This window comes from Suillus bovinus (genome assembly GCF_016758785.1).
Source record: "Suillus bovinus strain UH-Sbo-P2 chromosome Unknown EDB93scaffold_10, whole genome shotgun sequence".
NCBI lineage: Eukaryota > Fungi > Basidiomycota > Agaricomycetes > Boletales > Suillaceae > Suillus > Suillus bovinus.
The window spans coordinates 179,691-202,702 of record NW_024542066.1 but is presented as its reverse complement, the minus strand read 5'-3'; the positions used below and the strand labels follow the sequence as shown (position 1 = coordinate 202,702).

The window sequence follows — 23,012 nt, the reverse complement described above, 5'->3', positions numbered from 1 at the left end:
CATGCAACGCCTGTGTGGTATGTTTTCTGATCATTCTTTTTCTCACTCATAACCTAAGATTTATATAGATGAGGTCATCGAGCTGATCTTTTACGAGCTCGACGACCCGACCGCTTTGACGCTCACTTCAAAACACTTTCACAATGTATCTCAAGACCCCTACGTCCGAGCCCACTACTTTCTCAACCGTTATGGTCGTATGGACGCTATGTTTTGGGCTTTAGGAAGAGGGAAGATCATGACCGACAAAGTCATCGACGTTTGTTACTTATTTCTCTCGCTGTGTCTCAGCGCTTCATGGATTCTAACTGATTATATGCGCTCCCTTTGTCTAGATCCTAATCAGTAGCGGCGCATATGTATCCAGATATCTTGTCCAAGTCGCCATACACCATTATTTTAGGTCTGCAAACCATTTCATAAAGACAGCATGGGTTCGCAACATGTCGATTCCCGTTTTCGCTCATTTCATGAAGGTCGCATGTGGCTTGTTCGATGAAGTACCGTTGGGAAAGAATGAGGATGATGGTTATTTCTTCTCTGTGTTTTTAAAGGAGAGTAGGCTTCCACCTGATATGAAGAGCACAAAGTGGGAGACGGTGCGAGATATTTTTGGCAAGTATAAGGTGCGCGCGTCAGTTTCCTTAATGGTATAGTTTCCTATGATTTGCTTTAGTTTATCCCGTTCAGCATGAAGGTTGGTTTCTAGAATGTCGTAACGAGTTTAGATATGCTCACGGTGTCCCCGTACAGGACCCTCTTATGGTGCAATTACCGATTGCTCTCGCTATTGAGCCAAGGTTGCTTCCCTATGCTGAAGCCAATGGATTCCACATGGACACCAAGGTAATCTAATTTTCCAAGACGCCTGCTACTAATATTAAAGAATTTGATAGTACCGTGACTTCGTCTTTCGTAAGATGTTCGAGAAGATGGCGCTCAACAACGGCGAACGGTCCGATGACATTCTCAAGAACGTGCGCGAGCTACGGCGTCTTGATGCTAGGTGAGAGCAAGCGGTCTTATTGTAACAGTCTTTGCATGCTCAGATACGTCTTCGCATCTCGTGATTGCCTGCTAGGATGTTCCTGAGTCGCACAGTAGCAGCTGAAATATGCATGGAATCAAAGAGCAATGAGTCGGCTTACCGTGCACTTAAGATCCTCGATCGTTCCAAGGAACTTCTATTCGATCTCTCGTGCGTACACCTTTTGAGATCGATGTTCATTCACCCCTCATTCTTACTTCCCTGCCCATAGCACCGTTGTCGCCGAGTTGATCAAGGTGAATTCCAAATTTATCTTGTGCGGCTTTGATTTGAGCTCGGTCTTTAGCTATTTGTCAATACCCGTTCTATCACTTCCGCCTATACCATCAACGTTCTCAGATATCTATACGCAGATTTTCCTACTACAGATCCGACAGTCCGTATCGTCATGCTCCTCACAGCATGTCTGTCGGATAATGTCCTGGTCCAGCCAAACCCCTCAGGCACACTGAAGAGCAAACTAGAACCCTTGGGTCTACTCCCGTTGACGAGGAAGGATGTTGTGGACATATTAACCAATCCATTCGTTGAGAAACATTCAGCACTTGTTGACTTCGCTAAGGACGAGATGAATCTCAGTTCGAGTGATATCAAAGACATCCTTCAAGAAGTTGCTGTAAAGTGCCTCAAGATTGGCAGTAAGGTGAGTGTTTGGACTAAAAGTTGTGGCGGGCCATTATTTTGATGACTTTGATAAATAGGGGAAGACACTTAAGAAACTCGTTGACTGCCATCCATATCTTCATGCGGTATTACAAGAAAATGCAGTCCAGCGTTATGCGATAAATTTGGACGATCTTCCACCGTATGAGGATGAAGAGGCATGCGCTACATACGAAGCTCCACTATGTAAAGACTTCAACAGCAGCTCGAAAGCCGCACGCAATAACTCTGGGGCTGCTAGCCTTCATTCGGTAGTCCCGAACGCTTCGGGGGATGCAATTGCTACAGATGGTCGCGAGATGGACGAGGATGAAAGTGGGAATGAAGGACCTGTTGAAGCCGAAACTGGTGACACATCAGAATTGGTTAGTGTATCGTTGTTTTTTAACGCTGAAACGTTTGCTCATTACGTTGCAGGGGATCATCGGTCAAGATACATTGTCCTCTATGATCCGACAGGACGAAATGGCTCCCACACGTTCTCGCAGGCGGTCCCTCTATTTCAGCTACTTTGGACCTGACACTGCCGGAAAGCTCGGGTACCCAACAGGTAATGATTGAACTTCATGCATATACAACCATGAATGTTCATAATGCATCGCAGACTTTATCCCAGTTGGTCGATGGGTCAAAGAACGATATCCGGTCCGAAGTGCAATGGCTGCTACGTTCCTGACACACGCCGTGATCAATAATAACACTACGGTCAGTGTTGTACTCTCCTGAGGAATGATTCTTCTCTGACACAACAGCACAGCTTCTTCATTGTTTTTTCACATGCAATACCCCCTCGACTAACTATGTCTCAACATCACAACATGTACCTATAACACTCAAGCATTTCAGGCTACTTGCGCGCCTTGGAAAAGCACCGGTTAGCACAAATCGGTGGTAGAATGTAATTTTTGCTGACTGTGTCGACCCCTGATAGAACTGGTGTCTTTACCACGAGATTGAGAACGGCGCTGAGTTTTACTTTTCTGAAGAAGACTATCTTTCGAAGCAACCACCAGCGACGGAACCAAAGCGATGTAGCAAGGTGAAAGTGAAGTCGAAGGAAACTAGCCCCACCATCCCGCGTTTCTTTACCCAGGCCGGTCCGTCGAAGGTTCAAGTTTCTCCACGAGCCGGTAAACGGAGACCGCGGCGCTCTGCGGCCGCTGTCATGTCTTATGTTATCCCAGATTCTGATGATGAAGCTATCGTCGAGGATGATGATGAAAATGCCATTGTCCTCCTCATGACAATGCAGGCAAAGAAGCGGAAGGTAGAGTCAAATTTACAACGGTGGATCAAGCATCTCTCAGTGTTGCTGGCCGAGGAACAGAAAAAGGTACCGTTCCGATTTATTTAACTCTTTTCAAATATTAATATTTGTTTCATAGTACAAGGAAAAACGCAAGCGCCTTGAGAAGAGTGCGCCTTCTGATGGAAGGCGTCGCGTTGCGAAGGTAGCTATTATTCATTCCTCTCTTGACCTAGCCTTGTCTGATAGACATCCAAATTTAGAGCGAGTTTCATAAATCATTGATGGTCAATCTTCGCTCTCTACGGAAACTCGACCTAGACAAACGGAAGCAACTTTACGGTCCAGACGCAGCAGAAGACGATTACTTCACCGAAGATGATGGTGATGACGAGTATCGGCAACGGACAACGCGTGCTAACAAGAGGCGCCGTGTGACCACGTAGTTTTTAGTCTGTCCATTATGTTTATATCACTATACGCGTGCTCGTTGCACGTTACGCACATACTAATATCGCATCACACTACCCACTACGTTATTCCTCCTGGAAAGTCGTTTAATGGATGTTTAGATGACATGTAGCAAACTGCTCAAATTCGGTATCTATAGCGCACAGAACGATCACCCAGCCTGATTCTCTCTTCCTCGGTTTCATCCTCATCCTTTGGCAATAAGCGATCTCGCCTCCTGTTTTCCATACTCATCATGACCCACAAATATGTGACCATTACGATCGCGAAAAGGAGATAGCCGATGGCTATAAGATTGGGTGTGCGGTACAGCCGACTGCTCAGTGTGGGCCTGTAGATCAGACAGCCTGCAATCGCTCCAATATCGCCGACGCTGATTTGAAGAGCTACCGCAACTGCACGTTTAGCCTGACCAGAAACGTTCTCCCCGGGCCAACTGTGACATGCTATTAACTAGTGGAGCGCAGTTGCAGTTACCCGAACAGACCTTAGAAGAAGCGAATTGCCTGTATACACACCAGCTGTATCAAATCAGGACATATATGAGCGACAAAGCATAGAATAGTTTTCTGCGACTCACCCGCTGCGAGGAGTACTCCAAAGTATTGAAGACCGGCTATTAAATGTGTGTGAACACATGTTGTACCAAATGACTGGTCAAATCAGGCAACTTACGTCTCGTACAAGTGATGAGCAGGATATATCCTGGAGGTTCATGAGATAATGAAAGTGCGTGGCATAAATGCTCTCACCAATGATGCATACAATTGCAGCTCCTATGATGAAGGGTGCTCTTGCATTGTACCTACTTGAGAAATATACTGTGGTCCATATTGAGAAACTTGCGAGCACATTCGGGGGAACAGTCATCCTTGGTGTGAATCTATGTCAACATTGGATCGGGCTGCGAGATCGAAGGGACTTACAGTTGAGCCTGCCATGTCTCAAAGCCGAGTCCCGCGATGATTGTAGGCTAGAACAGGCAGTCAAGCACCATACGTAATTGCCTTCGACGACGAACATACCAGGAAAAAGCTGAACGAGTACAGTACAAAAGAGAATCCATGGAAAAGGAATGCATATGCCCAGACCAAGTGATCGCTGAAAGCATCTCCGACGGACGACCATTTGAAAGCTTGGTCAGTTCCTGCATCAGAATCTGCTCGCAATCTATCTAGTAAGCGCGTTTTCTCTGTTTCGGATAACTGCAAAAGTTGACGTTTTTGGGTGACGAAACGGAAAGGAGAACACGCACAAATTTGGCCTCGTGAGACCAAGTCGGCACAATGAAATACGCGATGAGGGAAATGGCCACTGTCAGTATTCCTTCAAGAATGAATATCCTTTTCGACGTTGTGTTAATGAGGTGATGCATGAGAGCACGAACATACCATTGCCAACCGCTTCTTCCGCCCACGCCATTCATCAACCCAATGCAATATGCAAATATCCCTTCAGAAATTTAATTGAACTGCAGTCACATCAAGAACGTCTAGCATACCTCCAAATGCTCCCGCCAATGCCGAACCACCGAAGAAAATTGCAACTCGCCAACTCCGCTCGCGTCTATACAATACAAAAGTAGTCAAGCTCCGACATGCACAAAGTCTAGCATCGTGCTTCCCACCTCAAATAATATACTGAGAAGACGTATATTACACCGGGAAATAGACCAGCTTCCGCGGCACCAAGTACTAACGACAAGTAGACAATCATCAGCAGTACCTCAGAGCCCACACAAACAAGACAACATACAGAATCTGATTCCAAATAACCCGGCTTGGTTTTTGACAAGGCCTTGGCAAATGGAGACAATACCCCAGACAAGAGTCAATGACGGAAGCCAGACTTGCGGATTACATCTCTTTAGTCTGTATGGGGACGATAACAAGTTAGATTTCCCTCTATATCAGGATCGATGGAAACTGGTGTCACATTATCTAGGGGAAGATATGTCAGCTGAAGGAGTGAACTGGAATTTGTGGCACATACATTGGCAGGGATCTCGAAAATAACATAACCGACAAAATATATGGCTAAAGCAGTATTATAACTAGCAGGAGCTACGCCGAGATCCTATGGTGAGGAGTAGATCTCCATGTTAGGCCTGGATCTCATATCACGAGAAGCATAAACCACCGCACGGTTATCATTCCATCGAGTCTACATGTTATGCGAGTCGTCAGCAGCGCAAGACTTGGGTACACATTAGCTTTGCTTACTTCGCATTTCCGATGTTTGACCTTTGGAACATCATGAGCTCAAGGTGCAGCTAGAATCAGATAGAGAACAAACCTATCCAGGAAACTAAGGAGGTAAAGCAGAGTGAAAACAGGCAGAAGTCTACGGTCAACCTTGCGTAAAAGTCTGCGATCCTCGACGGAAACATCAGGCTGGTCCTCCTCGACCACAGAGTTCTTTTCAGATACAGACATGGTAACTTGAAGGACAGGATAGCCGCATTTTGTCCAACCACACGGACTTATTATGCATTGCGGAGATACACCATGATGCAACCGAGGGGTAAGATGGCGCACTATTGTGAAAGCTGTGATGAGGGGAACAAAAATATCATACTTCATCCACGAATTCAGTTCGGTCGACACGGTCGTGACGCGCTTAAGCCTGTGATGCGACACTGTCACATATCCTAGAATTAGTCGAGTTTACACCAGGGTAATTGGGCGAGCGTGCTCCTCAGCACCCTGAGCTCGTTGCGTATGCATTTGGAGATCGGACGTTGGCGGAAAGAATGGGACACTTGACGTTCATGACCGAGGCTCTGCATCTTGTCTTTCGGGCCTTCCCGAATCTACCCACACGGTGCCATGACTGATGTACCTTGTGCACACTTTGTTTAATGGAGTCAGCGGCCTACGTCTAGATCTGAGAAGGTACCTCTTACCTTTTCTCACTCGAATCACTCGTCTCGCTAGGTACCCCATTCTTATTTCGATTAAGTCTTTCACTCGAATTACTCGTCATGTAGCAAGTTTTGCGCACCCTCCCGGACTAGTACGGTAGCAAGTACATTCTCGAGTTTGGAGCTGTTTGTACCCAAATTCATGATCGTGGAAAACTATATTCCTCTTACGACGTACGTCTCATTGAGTATCAAGTCCATCGTCGCGCAGTCAGTTCGTCACGCATTCATGGAAGGTTTATTCTTTAATGTAAGGATATGCTATCGATACGTCCTCTAAACACTAATGGAAGCGCAGGTGAACAACGGTTTCCTGGAAGGGATCGTCCGAGGCTACAAATCTGGTATACTGACTCAATCTCATTATGCCAGCTTGGCTCAGTGCGAGTCATTGGAAGGTCAGTCAGGAAGGAAACATAAGCTGATACTCGCTCACGCGTGCTTGGTATAGATTTCAAAACGCAGCTGTCCGCGACTGACTATGGAAACTTCCTCGCAAACGAGCCATCCCCGCTGTCCACCGCAACTATCGCAGACAAGGCGACCCAGATCCTCGTAGACCAGTTCAACTTCCTCCGTAACAATTCCGTCGAACCGCTGACGAACTTTCTGGATTATATAACGTATGTAACCATTAATCATATGTCCCTGCGCTCATAGCTCGTAGGTACGGGTACATGATTGACAACGTAATACTACTCATAACGGGGACGCTCCACGAAAGGGACACCCACGAACTTCTCGAGCGATGCCATCCACTGGGCATCTTTGACACCATGCCCGCGTTATGCGTGGCAACCAATGTCGAAGAACTCTACCAGAGCGTGATGGTGGAAACTCCTTTAGGTATGTGTCCTCTCATGATCCTGGCCGCAAATACTAAATACCACAATCAGCGCCCTACTTTCGTGACTGCCTCTCTGCCGCTGATCTCGATGACCTGAACATCGAGATCATCAGGAACACCGTCTACAAAGCGTACCTAGAAGACTTTTACAACTACGTCTCCACCATTGGTTCAACGGTCATGCAGAACATTCTCGCCTTTGAAGCTGACCGACGAACTATCAACATCACCATAAACTCTTTCGACACGGAGCTCACCAAGGATCAACGTGCCAAACTTTTCCCCGCCATTGGCCGTTTGTTCCCCGCAGGCAACAATGTACTCGCTAAAGCGGACGACATTGACCAGGTTCGTCAAGTGTGCGACAACGTCGCTGAATATCGTACTTTTTTCGACAACTCAGCATCGGCCCAGAGCAGTGGAGACGTCGGGGACTTTGGAGTAGCCGCACAGTTGGAGGATCGTTTCTTCCGCATGGAGGTACACCTCAACAAGTTGACTTTCCTGCAGCAGTTCCAGTATGGCGTGTTCTACAGTTATGTGAAACTGAAGGAACAGGAGATACGAAACATTACATGGATAGCAGAGTGCATTGCCCAAGATGCAAGAGATAGGATACATGATTTCATACCGATATTCTGAATACACTACCTATCTGTACACTTTCACCTAATATTCATTACAGGTCATTCGAGTAGCGTTAGTTGCTCAAACATATCCACTTTTTCTAGGCACAATTGCGAACGCGGGACCCCCATTTGCGAACATCTTCCGCATGTCTTCAACAAGCTGCACCGGCCCGCTCAGTGGCGGCAAAGTGGCCTCCTGAGGTATGATGTGATTCGATCACAACGTTGTTCACCCTGCGCACCCACCTACGATCTTGTGTTAGTTTCGGGGCATCAAAGCTGTTCAATAGAACGCACGCTGAAGGGAAGACTAGTATTTCCTTCGGGAAGTACGAGGCTCCCATAGGAACAGTAGGGTAATTAGTACGACCTATATCGTAGAAATCGCTGTAAACTTCCGAGTAAATGCGGTGGGCAGCACCGGGCCAAACACGGGAGAACCAGTATATGGAGATCCATGTCAGAACTGTTCCAGGAGGTTAGTGTTATATCAGGGAGTGGGTCTGCTACTAAGTACCTTGGTCATCGGTCCATTTGTAGTCGTCGGTCCAGGTGACCAGTTTCTCGTAAATCCAGGCAAGCAGAGCGACAGGGCTATCAGTCAAACCGTAAGCGAGTGTCTGCGGGAAAGATCTTTGCTCGACAAAGTAGCCGGATCCTTTGTTGCGATACCGCGCGGTACGTTCAAATCCTGCCTTTTCCTCCGCAGAAAAAGGGGTTAGCAAGTACGACAGGTACGACAGGGGCGATTTCCAGGTCGGTGGGTCGGCCCTAATTAAAGATCAGATCAGTTGATGGGTGACTGTGAGCGAAAAAAATAACATACATCGGAAAGTTGGTGTGCCATGCCTTAACGTGTTTTCCACCATACTTGGCGGCCATTCTCCGAGTGATCTGAGAGTATATTAACGATAAATCCCGTATACTTGTGAAAGTCGCTTACGACGAAACCCCAGTCACCTCCCTGGGTTATTGAGAGAAAATGAGCAAATCTATTGTAGGAGATGATGGCAATGGCGTCATACCATATTCGTTGTACCCGAGAGCAATCATGAGTTTGTGAGCTACCTGAGTACCCTAGTTGAGATTCTGAGAGCTTGGGATGCGCGATGAACAATAACTACCTCAACAAACTGACCAAGAGCAAAGCCTGGTTTGTTAGGACCGTCAGAAAATCCAAAACCAGGCAAGCTGAGCGCCACAACATGGAAGCTAGGATGTTTAGGGGACGACGCAGTCAAGAGAGGCAATATTCCCTGGATTTCCAAGAAACTTCCAGGCCCTGGCTAATGTCAGAAGCATACCAGTGAGCGTGGATCAGACCTACATCCATGGCAAAACAGCAGCGGGATGGCGCCAGCAATTTCGCTCTTCTTGTGAACATAGTGAATGTTCAGCGCGCCGAAACCATCAACGTCGATGTCGCGGGTCAACATTGGCAACTCTTGGTTTAATTCTTTTTCATGTTTGCGCCAGTCGTACCCGTTTTTCCACCTCTCGACGAGTCGCTTCATGTCTGCCAGAGATGGGCCGTGATTCCACCCGATGACTCAAGTTCGCCCGCGTAAGTGGCAAGCTCAAGTTTAGCACGAAAGATGCTGAGTTTCTTGTCGGAGATGTTGATTTGAAAGGGAGTTTCAGGCGACATGGTGATGGAAGTGCGAATGAGAGAGTTACGTCTGGCATCCTGTGGTTTAATAGCTGCACGAAGAAGCGCTAACCTCCTGTTTCCTCTGGTGGGAAACGTCTATCCGAGACTTACCTCTCTTGTGTTCTCATTTTGGCCCATCTTTAGATCACAATGTGCTAATCGATAGAACATGTTATATTTTTGCCAGCACTTCCATGAGACACCGTACACCTTGCCTTTTTTTAATATAAGGAATGGCCTTCAGTGGGGACATGAGATTAGTACACGACCGCGGGTCGTGAGGGGAATTTTTGTATAAGGAGTCAGCGCACAAACGATAGAACAGTGTAGAGTTGCCCATGTGTCAATACGTCCAAACATGAGTCGAGAACCGTGCGGAAGAGAGCGAGTTCTAAGTTCGTCAGCTACAATGTCGTATAAGCTCAAGGTCGCTTTTGATTTATCGCCCAAGGGATTATCTAAAGTGAAAGGTGAACATGATTCGGAAAATGCAATGATTTTCACGGTATGTCCACAGATGATAAATGCCAATTATGCAGTATAATCACCGACAACCTTTTCAAGAACGCCGAGATTGAAATCGTCGACGGAGACATTAAGCAGTGACCCGTAAGTGACGAGGCACGTATTTGCATCGCACAGGATTTTTAGGCAGGAATAGGAATTGGAACGCGTCTTCGATGTTTGAGCCAGGGAGTAGGAGATTCAAGTCGACTGGAAGTATCCTCCTCGTTGATGCCATCAATGAGGGAATGAGTGAAGGCGAGCGGGGAGCGACCACCAGGTGTCCTGGTGTTGCAAAAGGAAATCCTTCCATAGCGGGAAAAATCTGACATATATATATTGGCGAGCGGATGTTACTGCCTCGTCCACGTACAGCTCAGTAGCTAGGGACGTACTGGTAGTCCTATGTAGCCATTGAAAAGAAGTCCTCCAAATGACAATCCTCCCGGAAGCTAGAGACGGTCCAGCCTGAGAGTGTAAGCCCGCTGGTTTCCCTGAGCTCCCATAATCAGCATGCGCGTACGCATTCAGGTGCCTTTTGGCATAATGGTTGGGCGACGATCATGATAGTCTCGACTACTTGAGCAAAGCGTTCACAAATAATTTCGGCGGTGCACGAAGTCCTATGGCCTGGATTTCGATGTAGGCGCTGCCGGCTCACCTCAACTTCGCGTGTGGGGTAAAAGACTTGATGTTGGTTTATCTTTTTCTTCCTATGAGCGACTCGGGGCCCGTTGAGTACGTGTCTTTGTCGAGTTCATGACTTCTGGACCTCATTCTTTTGTTCTAGGCTCTGTTGTTATCAGCGATATTGTGTGGGAAAAAGTTGAGAAGGGCTCCCTTGGACCACGGATTCTCAAGTCCGAACATTTTAACCTCAAGTTTGGACTTGGCTAGAGCATTCCAGTCTTGCCAGAGCAAGAATATCTTTCAAGAATCAAATGTGATTTCGCTGCCAGTGAAAGGCGGTAAAAATGACGGTTTCCCCACTGTGACAATGTCGACCATCGTCCACCTCAATACATGACACTCAGGCTCGTATATCTATTCCATGATATCCACCGTGACACTGCTGTATGTGTTGGATTTTCGTTGATTACAACAAATTCACCTCCTACCGTATTGTTTCGGGCAACAGCCGAAAGCGACAGCGGACAGCGGTCTACTCTGAGCTCCCCTAGTATTATTATTTGATAATTGGCATATCGATCTCGCAGGAAACACAGATGATGAAAAAATCACTCAAGAATACTTACAGTCTAAATCAAATGCTCGAGAGTCAGCTAAAATGAAGGAACGGTACTGCTGGAGGAAATGTGTTTGGTGCTGGGGGAGACATTATCACATTGACCCATGGCGATGAATCTTCATCATTTTGCTGAGTGTCATTGTCGCCATTGAATCTCCGGGGAATTTCCACCTGCATATCGACGTCACGCCTCTACAACTGTACGAGAGCCAGACATCCAGCGCGCAAAAGCAGCCACCTCTAGAACTGTCTCTCCTGCAACCCCTCCAAAACCAACGCTTACCTCAACCAAAACACTGAAAAGCTGTGAGTTTTACTATGATCCTATCTAGTAACTGATGACGGATTCAATTCTTTTAGATGCAAAACAAAACCTCTGCTTGAAGCTGGTTTGAACTTCCGGCCCCTGCTTAAGCCGATTTTCCTCAACTGCACCGTGAAGTTGAAGCTTTTCACCTGCGCAATCAGCTCGATCCCTCGCGCTTCTACCGTAAAGACGACGGCGATGGGAAGGGTATCAAAGGACTACCGAAACATTTTGCTGTAGGTTTCCAACACAGTCTACTGTATTGTAGAGGCTTGATTTTGATCTGGATTGGCACCATTGTAACTACAGACACATCATTTGACACAAGAAGTACAAATAACCTTCCTCATGCTCATCGCAAGAGAACTTTGGTCGATGAGTTAGTGATGCCTAGTCTGTGCAAACGATTCGATATTAGCTTAAGTCCTTTAGGCTGGCTCAATCTTACGTCCTACTACGCCTTAGCCTTCAAGAGAGGATCATACCTCACTCCGACCAAAGACCAGCTCATACTATGGTCGCGTCCACGTCCTGTCTCGGCTTCTGCGTCAAACAACTCAGTTGGAAGACCAACCAATTACCAGATCGTGTGTGCTTCGTTGATCTCATGGTGTTTATCTTGACTACGATAAATCTAGATTTCGGACAATGTCTGGGCCATTGTTCTGGCAACCTCCCCTGCCACAGTCGTACTCCCAGTCAATCGCGAGCAAAACATTTGTATGTAAAGGTTTACAAACAATTTTGGGGGTGCACAAAGTCCTATTGCCTGGGTTTCGATCAACACTGGCAGGTGCTGCCGGCTCTCAACTTCGCATGTGGGGTAAAAGACTTGATGTTGACTTGTCATTTCCTCGCTATGAGCGACACGCGGCCCGGTGAGTACGTGATTTCATATCTTTGTCAAGTTCGTGGCTTCTGGGCTTTTAGTCTTTTGTTTTCGGGCTCGGTTGTTATCAGCAATATTGTGTGGGAGAAGTTGAGAATACTCCTTCACGAATTCTCAAGTCTACAATGTTGACCACCGTTCACCTCAATACATGACACTCAGGCTCCTATATCTATTCCATAATAATTCATGCCACCCACACTGCTGATTTAGCAGTATCTGTTGAACTTTTGTCGATTACAACCAAATCATCTCCCGTATCGGTATCACAGCAAGTCTTGTCCCAACCTAAACCTTTGGTGGACAAACGCGCTTAAATCAACCAACCAACGGTTTAAAATCGCCGGCCCGGGACGGTCACTGCCGTCAATCTAGGGAACCAAAGATATGAGATGTTTAGGTAACTTGAAGGTGTGTGGAATGCTTGGCATACTACTTCGACACGGTACTTACAGCAGGATTCTAAGGTTCGTCCTGAATAGGATGGATGTGCCTAAAGAAGCTGCTTTTCAGCCCTGGCATGAGTGTTGATACAGAACCAGCTGACCGAGAAGCTGCTTTTTAGCCCCGACATTAGTTGATACAGAGAAGCCTGTACCCATACTATCGTGAGGGCTGGGGTCCTGAGTTAACATTGAACACTGAGGTTCCCACCGCCTTCCTCAGCCTCCAGGCCCATCAACACACAGCGGGCCCGTGTCGCACCACCGCGCTTTCTTTTGCACTGGCACGGTTCTTGATTCACGCTCGGGGCACGGACAAGTGTCAAAGATACGCCAAGTTCTATGGATTACCGCATTGTTATTTAAAGATGGCCAGAATGAAGACAAAGAGATAACTCTCGATAAACAAAACATTTCCCACCAGACGAAGCAAAAGGTCAGCGCTTCTTTGTGCAGCTATTAAACCACAGAAGGCCGGACGTAACTCTCTCATTCGCACTTCCATCACCATGTCGCCTGAAACTCCCTTTCAAATCAACATCCCCGACAAGAAACTGAGCATCCTTCGTGCTAAACTTGAGCTTGCCACTTTCCCGGATGAACTTCAGGACATCGGATGGAAACACGGCCCACCTTTGGCCGATATGAAGCGGCTCGTCGAGAGGTGGAGAAACGGATACGACTGGCGCAAACATGAAAAAGAATTAAACCAAGAGTTGCCAATGTTTACCCGCGACATCGACGTTGATGGTTTCGGCGCGCTGAATATTCACTATGTTCACAAGAAGAGCGAAATTGCTTGGCGCCATCCCGCTGCTGTTTTGCCATGGATGTAGGTCTGATCCACGCTCACTGGTATGCTTCTGACATTAGGCAGGGCCTGGAAGTTTCCTGGAAATCAAGGGAATGTTGCCCCTCTTGACTGCGGCATCCCCTAAACATCCTAGCTTCCATGTCGTGGCGCTTAGCTTGCCTGGTTTTGGCTTTTCTGAGGGTGCTCACAAACCGGGCTTTGCTCTTGATCAATATGCTGAGGTAGATATTGACCATCCCACATCCTAAGCTCAATGTTGACCGGTGCATAGGTAACTCACAAACTCATGATTGCTCTCGGGTACAACGAATATGGTATGATGCCATTGCTATCATCTCCTACAACAGATTTGCTCATTTTCTCGCAGTGACTGAGGGAGGGGACTGGGGTTTCCTCGTGAGCGACGGTTTACAAGTAGATGGGAATTATCGTTAACATGCTCTCAGATCACTCGGAGAATGGCCGCCAAGTATGGTGGAAAACATGTCAAGGCATGGCACACCAACTTTCCGATGTATGTTATTTTTTTCGCCGGTCATCCATCAACTGACCTGATCTTTAATTAGGGCCGACCCACCAACCTGGAAATCGCCCCTGTCGTACTTGTCGTACTTGCTAACCCCTTTTTCTGCGGAGGAAAAGGCAGGACTTGAGCGCACTGCGTGGTATCGCAACAAATCATCTGGCTACTTTGTTGAGCAGAGCACCTTCCCGCAGACACTCGCTTACGGTTTTACCGATAGTCCTGTTGCTCTGCTTGGTTGGTTTTACGAGAAATTGGTCATCTGGACCGACGACTACAAATGGACTGATGACGAAGGTAACAGCAGTCTTACTTCCTAATATACTATTCACCTACTTTAAAAATAGCTCTCACATGGATCTCCATATACTGGTTCTCTCGTGCTGGGCCTGGTGCTGCCCACCGCATTTACTCAGAAGTATGCGGCGATTTCTACAACTTAGGTCGTACTAGTTATCCCACTGTTCCTATGGGAGCTTCGTATTTCCCCCAGGAGCTCCTACTCTTACCCTCAGCGTGCGTTCCATTGAACAGCTTTGCTACTACAAACTAACTTGTGATCATAGATGGCTGCGCAGGCAGAATAACGTTGTGATCGAGTCGCATCATACGTCAGGGGGGCATTTTGCAGCCTATGAACGGCCGGCAGAACTTGCTGATGATGTGCGGAAGATGTTCGCGAAGGGGGGTCCCGCGTTCGCAATTGTGCCTGGAAAAAGCGGATATGCCTGAACGACCAACACTACTCGAATGACTTGTGATGAATATTAGGTGAAAGTTGTACGAATAGGTAGTGTATTCAGATAATCGGTATGAAATTGCCTGTCCCCTGCTGTCCATGATGTGATATTGTTTCGGATTTTCTGTCCTCACCAGTTCAATTGTTTGTATGCAGGGTTAAAGACTTCGCTATAAGCGACTTTGGGTCTGCTTGTGCGGTGAGTACGTGATTTCCGCATTCGAGTCTTTGTCGTGGCTTCTGGACCTCCTCTAGGCCCCGGCCCGGGGTCGTTGTTATCAGCGCTGGCATGAATGGTGATTCACTGATGTGCAGTTGAGGTGGTTACAGCCTGTGTGTCTCATGTCGATGTAAATATTACTTTCATTATAGATGGACTACCCCGCACGGTCTGGGGTAACTATGACGATTCTATGAGATACCTAGTTGTGATGTACATAAATTTGCGGTCCTTCGCAATGAATTTGTTCGAATCACGAGCGACAATCACGAAATGATAGACGGGGCTTCGCAGCAAACCATGCTAGGTAACGAATTCAACGACGACAAATCATACTGATTGGATGATACATGATGCCAACATTTTATATTACATTGCCTATCTGTACACTTTCACTGAATATTCATTCAAAACGCGAGGGATGCTGGTCGTTCAAGCATATCCAGCTCTTCCTGGGACGATTGCAAACCCAGGCCCTCCCTTCTCGAACATCTTCTGTAAATCCCGAACAAGCTCTTCCGGCTGTTCAATCGAAGCAAAATGTCCTCCTGTCGTGTGATGTGACTCGAAAACAACGTTGTTCGACTTGCGCAGCCACCTGCACACTCATATTAGCTTCAACAAAGTTGATTGATCGAAACACACCCTGCGGGAAAAACTACGAGCTCCTTCGGGAAAAACGAGGCTCCCATAGGAATAGTGGGGCTTTGGCCTAGATCCTCACAATCGTTACGTAATTCAAAGTAAATGCGGAGGGAGGCAGCGGGTCCGGCGCGGGAGAACCAGTACAATGAGATCCACGTCAGCACTATTTGAAACAGGTGAGCGATATGCAAAAAAAGCAACGTTGCTGCTACCTTCATCATCAGACCAATTGTAATTGTCGGTCCAAAGGACCAGCTTCTCGTAGATCCAAGCAAGCAAGCCAACAGGGCTATCAGTGAGACCATAACCGAGTGTCTGCGGCTGGGTGCTCTGTTGAATAAAGTAGCCACGTCCTTTCTTGTGGAACCACGTGGTGCGCTCAAGACCTGCTCTTTCCTCTACAGACCACGGGGTTAGCAAGAATGACAAGAAAGACAGGGGCGATCTCCAGCTCGGTGGTTTGGAACTACATAGACAAGGATAAGTTGATGTGTGTGCTGAGCGAGAAAATGACATACACTGGCATGTTGGTGTGCCATGCCTTGTGATACCTCCCACCATACACAGAAGCCATTCTTCTAGTGATCTGAGAATACATCAACAAACAATTCACATCTAATTGTCCAACGTTACTCACAAGGCCACCCCAGTCGCCTCCCTGAGTAACTGTGAGAGAAATCAACAAATTCGTTGATCCATTGGTGATAACTCAGCGACGTACCATACTCGTTGTACCCGAGAGCGACCATGAGTTTGTGAGCTACCTAGGTTCACCGTCAAAATGTAGAGAGACCTCAGAACATGTGATGAATGGTAGTCACCTCAGCATATTGATCAAGACCAAAGCCTTGTTTCTTGGGAGCCTCCGAAAAGCCAAAACCGGGCAAACTAAGCGCCACGACATGAAAGCTAGGATGTTCAGGGGCCGATGCAGTCAGGAGGGGCAAAATCTTTCTGACTTCCAAGAAGCTTCCAGGCCCTAGTTGAGGTTAAAAAGATGCTGATCTGCGAGCATATGAATCAACTTACATCCGTGGCAAAACAACAGCGGGATAGCGTCAGCAATTTCGCTCTTCTTGTGAACATAGTGAATGTTCAGCTCGCCAAAACCATCCACATCAATATCGCGAGTAAACATTGGCAGCTCTTCGTTGATTTCTTTTTCATGTTTGCGCCAGTCGTACCCATTTTTCCACCTCTCGGTGAGCCGCTTCACATCCGCCAGAGGTACGCCATACGTCCAGCCCACATCCTCCAGTTCATCCGGGAAAGTAGCGAGTTCGAGTTTAGCGTGGAGAGTGGACAATTTCTCGTCGGGGACGTTGATTTGGAAAGGAGTTCCAGATGACATGGTGGTCAAAGCGCAAACGAGAAATGTATATCTGGGTGAATCATAAGTACTGTGGTAAATAGGAGGTGCTGCATAAGGAAGCTTCCCACTCCGCTGGCACTGCGGAATCTTGACTCAGTAGATCTCAGATCACCAACAATAATGTCTTCCGTGGACTCTCATTCGAGTCATGCCAACTTACAAAAGATATACCAAACATTGTTAGACCATCTGCACTCCAGCGGCAGTCGTATTCGGGTTTCGCTAATTAATCCAGTGGCAACTGCCCAGTCGCCCTAACTGCGAAGTCGCCGTTTCACGTGAGCACGACCGAGAGGGCATGCAGCCCTAGAGAAAGTAGATGGGGACTGTATTGGACAATAGATCTGTCGAAGCTCACAGGTCAAGTAGAAACAGAATAGCCTGAAAAGTTGACCCGAGGTGGTATGTCAATACGATCACGTGACAGACACGCCGACCTCAACTCATTCAATTTCTCTCATTTTTGGATGATAAAACTTTGCGGACCCAGCTTGCGCGCGACTTCGTCACGGTTTTTATCCCTCATCCCTGCAACGCGACAGGAGAAAATGTGCAATCTACTACTTTTTTTGATACCACCAGTATTCGCCTCCGAATAGGAACAGCGCGATGGTGTTCATGTGACAGTTCTCAATCTGTCTCAATAGCATGATGCATGCTAACATCGAAAGATACGATAACTTCCTCTCAAGCCTGTGTGCACCATTGTCTAGCACATGGACCGAAGCTCAGGAATCGGCGAGTATTTTTACAGTTATCGAGTTTGACAAAAAGCTCAGATTCACTCTGCTAGGCGTTACTCGAGCCCTACACGTACATCACCACCAACCAGGGGAAAAAGATCACAAGCAAGCTCCTCGAAGGCTTTAACCTCTGGCTTAATGTCCCCAAAGACAAGCTTGCAGTCATCATTCATGTTGTCAGTCTTTTCCATAATGCCAGTCTCTTGTATGTCTCCACACTGTCGGACTAATGTCAACCCCAACTCATCTTTATATCCACAGGGTAGACGATATCGAAGACGACTCTCAGCTGAGACGTGGGATTCCAGGTATGTCCGCTGTCGGCGATACCCTTGAAGGGGTCGTTAATTTTTCCAGTTGCACACAAGATATACGGTGTCCCCCATACCATCAATACTGCCAATTATGTCTACTTTCTAGCATATCGGGAATTGTGTACCCTGAGGCCCATAGTGCGGCGTCGCATCCGTGATTCGAGTGCAGGTCCAGACAATGGGCTCAAGGATGATGATCCTGTCGCCGAGAAGCCCAATTTCCCTAAACGCCTCATTTTCGATCACGATCTGGACCTTGTAGTGAATGGTGTGTCATTTGTCACCATCGTTTCACAGACAGTTTCAACATAAAGACGAGGATAGCTGAGCTCCTGTCACTTCACCATGGGCAGGGCTTGGACATCATCTGGCGTGATACCCTCCGTTGTCCCACAGAAGATGAGTATGTGCAGATGGTGAAAGACAGTAGGTCGTTGTCATCGTCTAAAAAACATCCTGAACATAGGTACTTAGAAACGGGCGGCCATCTGAGGACTGCTATCAAACTCATGATGGCATGTGGTACGACGAACACAAACGTGTGAGTTTCAAATGGAGCCCCTCGAGTTTTTCCCGGATTGAATGACTCCTTTCTTAGTGACTACATCCCTTTGTCCAATCTCATTGGCATTTATTACCAAATACGCGACGACTACATGAATCTCCAGAGCGATCAGGTTGGTCTCCCATCAATTTTTCGAGACGCAACCTGAATATTGTCCTCAGTACACAGACAACAAGGGCTTTGCAGAAGATTTATCTGAAGGAAAATTTTCCTTCCCTATTGTTCATGGCATCCGCGAACAGCCTGAAAACCAACTGATCATGAGTGAGTTCAAAATTATCTACTGCCACCTCATTTGATTTCAATGTTATTGTCAGATATCTTGCAAAAACGCCCCAAGACTCCTACCCTCAAGCATCACGCGATCGAATATCTCAAAAACACCACCAAGTCGTTTGATTACACCCTGGCAGTGGTCAAAAAGTTGGAGCAACAAGCCAGGGGAGAACTTGAGAGACTTGGCGGAAACCCGATGTTATCTGCGCTTTTGGACCGGCTTCATGTTGATACGTGAAACATTATGTCCTTCTTTTGTACTGTATTGTCATGGCTCAAAATGTCCTCGCGGATGTCCAGGTCATACGTGCCCCGTTACTGTCAGTGGTAGTATCTACTATGTAGATTTGAAGGCTTGATGACCTCGAATATTCGATTGCGCCTCAGTTCTCACATATTGCAGGCTGCGGGGGATGTCGTATGCGTTCATAGCTGGGTGAGTGGATCATGTGAAGGTTTTCCTTTAGAGCCTCGCAACCGGCAGAAGCATTTGTTCACGCAGTTCATATTGAAGATCCGTCAAAAGACTGCAAACGTCTGCTCCAAGGAAATTCATGTTCAATTACATGTACAAATCATATACACTGTTCATGTCCTCCCCTATCGTACATGATACACTAATTCTACCGACCATCTAGTTCACGTCAGTATCTATGGATGGGCAACTGGACTGTTGTGGTCGGTCGCTGCAACGACTTCTTCTGTCTATCTCTGTCATTCAGAGTCCTTAGTGCTTCCGTTCCTTTTCCTTTCCTTCCTCTCAACCATCCATGGTCCTGCACCGCTAAGGTCGCACCCTCCTTCACCCTCGCAAGTGCACGTACCTCCCAGTATTTCTGGTAGGTTCTCGGCATCTACCACATCAAGTAGAACATCTCTATAGTTCGAACCGAGAATGTCAACCTTCTCTACAGTCTCTTTTGCCAGCCAGCGCTTGATGATTCCCCAAATAAAAGTAAACGAGGATGGCGCGTTGATTATCAAAAGTTGACCCATTCTAAGACTATGAGTAAATCGATGCGACTGACACAACGCTGCATGACGCACGTGTCAGGAAAATAATCCTGTGAGATCTGGAATGACGCTTGTGCCAATGACTTCACTTGCCAAAACTGTGATAACCTGAACGAATATCAGTTTATTGATAACCGGAAAGTACCAACGACAAACCCGAATCCTTTAAGGTCCACAATTACGATCGATTGGTGAATATGCTTACCTGCAGCACGCGATGCAGCTGGAAGCACTTCACGGGTAAGGGAATCTGCGTTTACTACAATAGCCTCCCAGTGCTTCTCTGGCGTGACATGCTTGTACAACTCCGGAAGGTTTAGCCCGCCAAAGAACTGGATGTTCACTGGTCGGCCTTTCTGCAAGGCAAGAATCTACCGATAACCATGAGTCAAAGACAGTATCAAACACACCTTGTCTGTCTGAGATGGCCGCCACAGTCGCTGTCAATATAATTCTTAAGAAAAGTTATTGTGGAGAACTTGCCTTATGGAAATACATGGACCAGGACTTGAATATTTCTTCTCGCTCAGGGTACTATGAAGTTTCCTTGGTAACTAGCATTTAGAAGGAAGGAAAGCAGGACGCACGTCATAGGGATCTAGTCTGGCATATAACGCGTCTATCCCGTCACCTCCGACGGTTTTCCGCCATTGTTGACAATTCTGCAACATTTTCTTTGATTCAGTTAAACTGAACTTGCGTGCGCGAAGAAACCGACTGTAATGTGTACATCACGATTAATTAGCCATGACAGTGACGCCACGCATCCCGAGAGCGGGGAAATGACTTACAGTAAGGTTGCGTCATCTGTCCCAACAGAGTCTCCTTCCTGAATGATCCCTTCGTCAAATACTTGTTTGCGGAACACTTCCAACGTCTCCTTCTCTTCTGGCGTGAGTGACGCCACTGTCATTGTACGACCGGAGTATGCTACAAACAAAGTAGAGTCGGAGACAAGTGGTGTATGCTAGACGAGCACCGGAGAGAAGCCCGCGAGTCCCGACAGCTTCGACAAAGCAACCAAATCACAGGCTATTGATGGAAACTTGATGAAAACTCACACATCACTGTAGCCTCCGCCTGCTCTTTTCACGAAATTGTCAACATACAAAATGTGTTTTGGAGCCAAAGGACCTAAGATTTTGGAAGATGGGAGGGTTTTGGTGCCTCCTTGCGCTCTAGTTATTTCGCAATCAATTCCCCATACGTCCTGCTTAATAGTATACTGACATTCAACGAATGCCCTTAATTACGGACTTACTGTGCAAAAAGCCGCCCTGTACTCATCCGTTCGCTCACGTGCAGTCAACTAGTTGTCAGTGCCACATTCGAAGGTGAATGGATTGGTAATGATACAAAGCCACAAGCTCTGGCATCCGTCCAACAACCATATAAAACATACACCAAACGATGACGAGGAGAGGAAAGCACATCAAGAAAAGGGCTCGATACAAAAGAAGGGTCGATGATATGAAGTGATTTGGTCATATATATACAATAGAATGGAATAAGTGTCGTAGTCGTAGAAAGAGAAAAGATTCGTCAAGAATTGGAGAAAATACTAGAGCGCAGCGACAAGAAGTTAGCAGCAGCAGTAACAGACATAGGCCAAGGGGACGTATAGTTGTACGCTGGACTATGTCGCGTTTTGGGCAGGAACGATGTATCCTTAGACCAACTTCTTCGGGTCTTGGAGACTGAACTGGCGATATCCCTCCTTAGCGCGGGCGTTGCTAGCAAGGAGGGGATCGTACTTCTCCTGATACCGATCCAAAGACTCGGACCTTGACCACTGCTTCCCGCAATAGGGACATTCGTAGGACGTTATACAGTGGACGCCTTCAATGTGATTGCCCGATTTGAGCATCGCCTCTGGTTTCGAGCAATTCACAAGTTTGCAGGGACCTGTGTCTTTAGATTTGACACTGTGCCAATGCAACGGGTGTTGTGCGACGCGGGTCTTGTTCATTTCTACAAAGGGCCCGCCGGGTTGGTCCGTCCAATCGTATGATCTTACGCGAGTCATCTCTGCAGGTAGCTCGTTCGTAATCTTGACAGACTGGTTAGAGTACGAATCATCGAGCTCCATCGCCTCAATTCTCCTTGTTCGAAGAAGATTACCAAAGTCATCATGAGTCCTCCGGTTGCTGATGTCTACCGGTTCCGGATCGTGAACCGCACTGGCATCGGCTAGTTTGTAAACATCAAACTTCCCCTCCCCGATTTCCTCGTCGACCTCCTCCAAGCATCTGCGCATGCGCGTGGTTGGCGCGAGAGACGAGCTCGAACTGTCTTCCTCGGATTCAACTGTATATTTTTTATGCTTGGGAGGTTTAGCACACGCGGTTTCATCGGGAGTAGAGAGAGACGACTCCAAGCCGTTGCCATCACTTAGATACGTTGTCGCGTCAGAGTCTGACGCGGACGGCAAAAAGGTGTTGGCATTATCGTATGCGTAGCTGGTATCTTCCGTCACCGATGAGATAGACAATTCCGTCTGCAAGCGCGTGTTTTGCCCTTGGGAGTAGGGTGGTATAGGGCCATACGCGCGGGGGTCCCCCGCTGCCCAAAGCTCCAGGTCGAGGACGGTTGGGTAGTAGTTTTGAGCAAAATTAGGTTCATTCGCATACATGCTACCATCGTGTTCCGGCTGGGACCATGTTGGGGATTCCAGTGGCGCTGGAGGGGTAGCAGAGGGCTGAGGAGAATAGTATTGATTCAGGTCCATTGGGGGGGACTGGTTCGACGTCGGAGACAATATCGGGATTTTTTTGACATGCTCTAAAGACGCTGGAGACCTGGAGAAATGAATGAGCAATGGTAGGCACTCGGTTGGGTGGCACGTACCATTCGTGCGCCTTTAGGTATTCAAATTCATCGCAGGCCTGAGTTAATCTGCAAAGGGTCGTCGTCAGTT

The 23,012-nt window shown here is 47.2% G+C and overlaps 8 protein-coding genes across 8 annotated transcripts; 4 read left to right on the top strand and 4 right to left on the bottom strand.

Moving 5' to 3' along the window:
* Position 1: 1 nt before the first annotated feature.
* On the top strand, positions 2-3,403 carry EDB93DRAFT_1239015 (uncharacterized protein; the record flags this gene model as incomplete). The annotated part of the gene is made up of 16 exons (XM_041451584.1): positions 2-17; positions 69-259; positions 336-626; positions 677-697; positions 754-846; positions 897-1,006; positions 1,082-1,198; positions 1,260-1,284; positions 1,335-1,691; positions 1,750-2,076; positions 2,129-2,261; positions 2,316-2,416; positions 2,469-2,585; positions 2,643-3,044; positions 3,097-3,162; positions 3,221-3,403. 16 exons carry the CDS (start codon positions 2-4, stop codon positions 3,401-3,403), a joined length of 2,550 nt encoding a protein of 849 aa, XP_041310594.1.
* EDB93DRAFT_1262419 (major facilitator superfamily domain-containing protein) lies at positions 3,307-5,863 on the bottom strand (the record flags this gene model as incomplete). The annotated part of the gene is made up of 15 exons (XM_041454196.1): positions 3,307-3,864; positions 3,916-3,949; positions 4,009-4,044; positions 4,104-4,133; positions 4,181-4,299; positions 4,355-4,401; positions 4,454-4,633; positions 4,684-4,880; positions 4,930-4,994; positions 5,056-5,122; positions 5,184-5,292; positions 5,421-5,504; positions 5,573-5,591; positions 5,651-5,671; positions 5,724-5,863. The coding sequence occupies 15 exons, from the start codon at positions 5,861-5,863 to the stop codon at positions 3,549-3,551; spliced, it is 1,464 nt and encodes a 487-aa protein (XP_041310593.1). The 3' UTR covers positions 3,307-3,548.
* A 717-nt stretch (positions 5,864-6,580) lies between these two features.
* Positions 6,581-7,840, top strand: EDB93DRAFT_1239013 (ATPase V0 complex subunit D; the record flags this gene model as incomplete). The annotated part of the gene is made up of 5 exons (XM_041451583.1): positions 6,581-6,601; positions 6,650-6,749; positions 6,803-6,974; positions 7,019-7,197; positions 7,248-7,840. The coding sequence occupies 5 exons, from the start codon at positions 6,581-6,583 to the stop codon at positions 7,838-7,840; spliced, it is 1,065 nt and encodes a 354-aa protein (XP_041310592.1).
* Positions 7,841-7,906: 66 nt separating this feature from the next.
* On the bottom strand, positions 7,907-9,475 carry EDB93DRAFT_1101617 (Alpha/Beta hydrolase protein; the record flags this gene model as incomplete). Its single annotated transcript, XM_041447115.1, has 9 exons — positions 7,907-8,023; positions 8,070-8,073; positions 8,125-8,293; positions 8,345-8,598; positions 8,654-8,721; positions 8,771-8,904; positions 8,966-9,109; positions 9,155-9,343; positions 9,370-9,475. 9 exons carry the CDS (start codon positions 9,473-9,475, stop codon positions 7,907-7,909), a joined length of 1,185 nt encoding a protein of 394 aa, XP_041310591.1.
* Positions 9,476-13,379: 3,904 nt separating this feature from the next.
* On the top strand, positions 13,380-15,422 carry EDB93DRAFT_1262385 (Alpha/Beta hydrolase protein; the record flags this gene model as incomplete). The annotated part of the gene is made up of 8 exons (XM_041454195.1): positions 13,380-13,688; positions 13,744-13,905; positions 13,956-13,998; positions 14,052-14,080; positions 14,131-14,198; positions 14,251-14,504; positions 14,555-14,723; positions 14,774-15,422. The coding sequence occupies 8 exons, from the start codon at positions 13,380-13,382 to the stop codon at positions 14,937-14,939; spliced, it is 1,200 nt and encodes a 399-aa protein (XP_041310590.1). The 3' UTR covers positions 14,940-15,422.
* A 176-nt stretch (positions 15,423-15,598) lies between these two features.
* Positions 15,599-17,162, bottom strand: EDB93DRAFT_1080250 (Alpha/Beta hydrolase protein; the record flags this gene model as incomplete). The annotated part of the gene is made up of 8 exons (XM_041445518.1): positions 15,599-15,764; positions 15,812-15,974; positions 16,024-16,277; positions 16,330-16,397; positions 16,449-16,477; positions 16,533-16,575; positions 16,633-16,790; positions 16,841-17,162. 8 exons carry the CDS (start codon positions 17,160-17,162, stop codon positions 15,599-15,601), a joined length of 1,203 nt encoding a protein of 400 aa, XP_041310589.1.
* A 672-nt stretch (positions 17,163-17,834) lies between these two features.
* EDB93DRAFT_1319691 (isoprenoid synthase domain-containing protein) lies at positions 17,835-19,477 on the top strand (the record flags this gene model as incomplete). The annotated part of the gene is made up of 9 exons (XM_041454887.1): positions 17,835-17,936; positions 17,977-18,131; positions 18,188-18,234; positions 18,284-18,508; positions 18,565-18,666; positions 18,715-18,781; positions 18,839-18,917; positions 18,967-19,069; positions 19,123-19,477. 9 exons carry the CDS (start codon positions 17,835-17,837, stop codon positions 19,317-19,319), a joined length of 1,077 nt encoding a protein of 358 aa, XP_041310588.1. The 3' UTR covers positions 19,320-19,477.
* Positions 19,478-19,795: 318 nt separating this feature from the next.
* Positions 19,796-21,008, bottom strand: EDB93DRAFT_1080141 (CRAL-TRIO domain-containing protein; the record flags this gene model as incomplete). The annotated part of the gene is made up of 7 exons (XM_041445509.1): positions 19,796-20,078; positions 20,129-20,203; positions 20,252-20,466; positions 20,504-20,514; positions 20,575-20,629; positions 20,683-20,812; positions 20,887-21,008. 7 exons carry the CDS (start codon positions 21,006-21,008, stop codon positions 19,796-19,798), a joined length of 891 nt encoding a protein of 296 aa, XP_041310587.1.
* Positions 21,009-23,012: the final 2,004 nt, after the last annotated feature.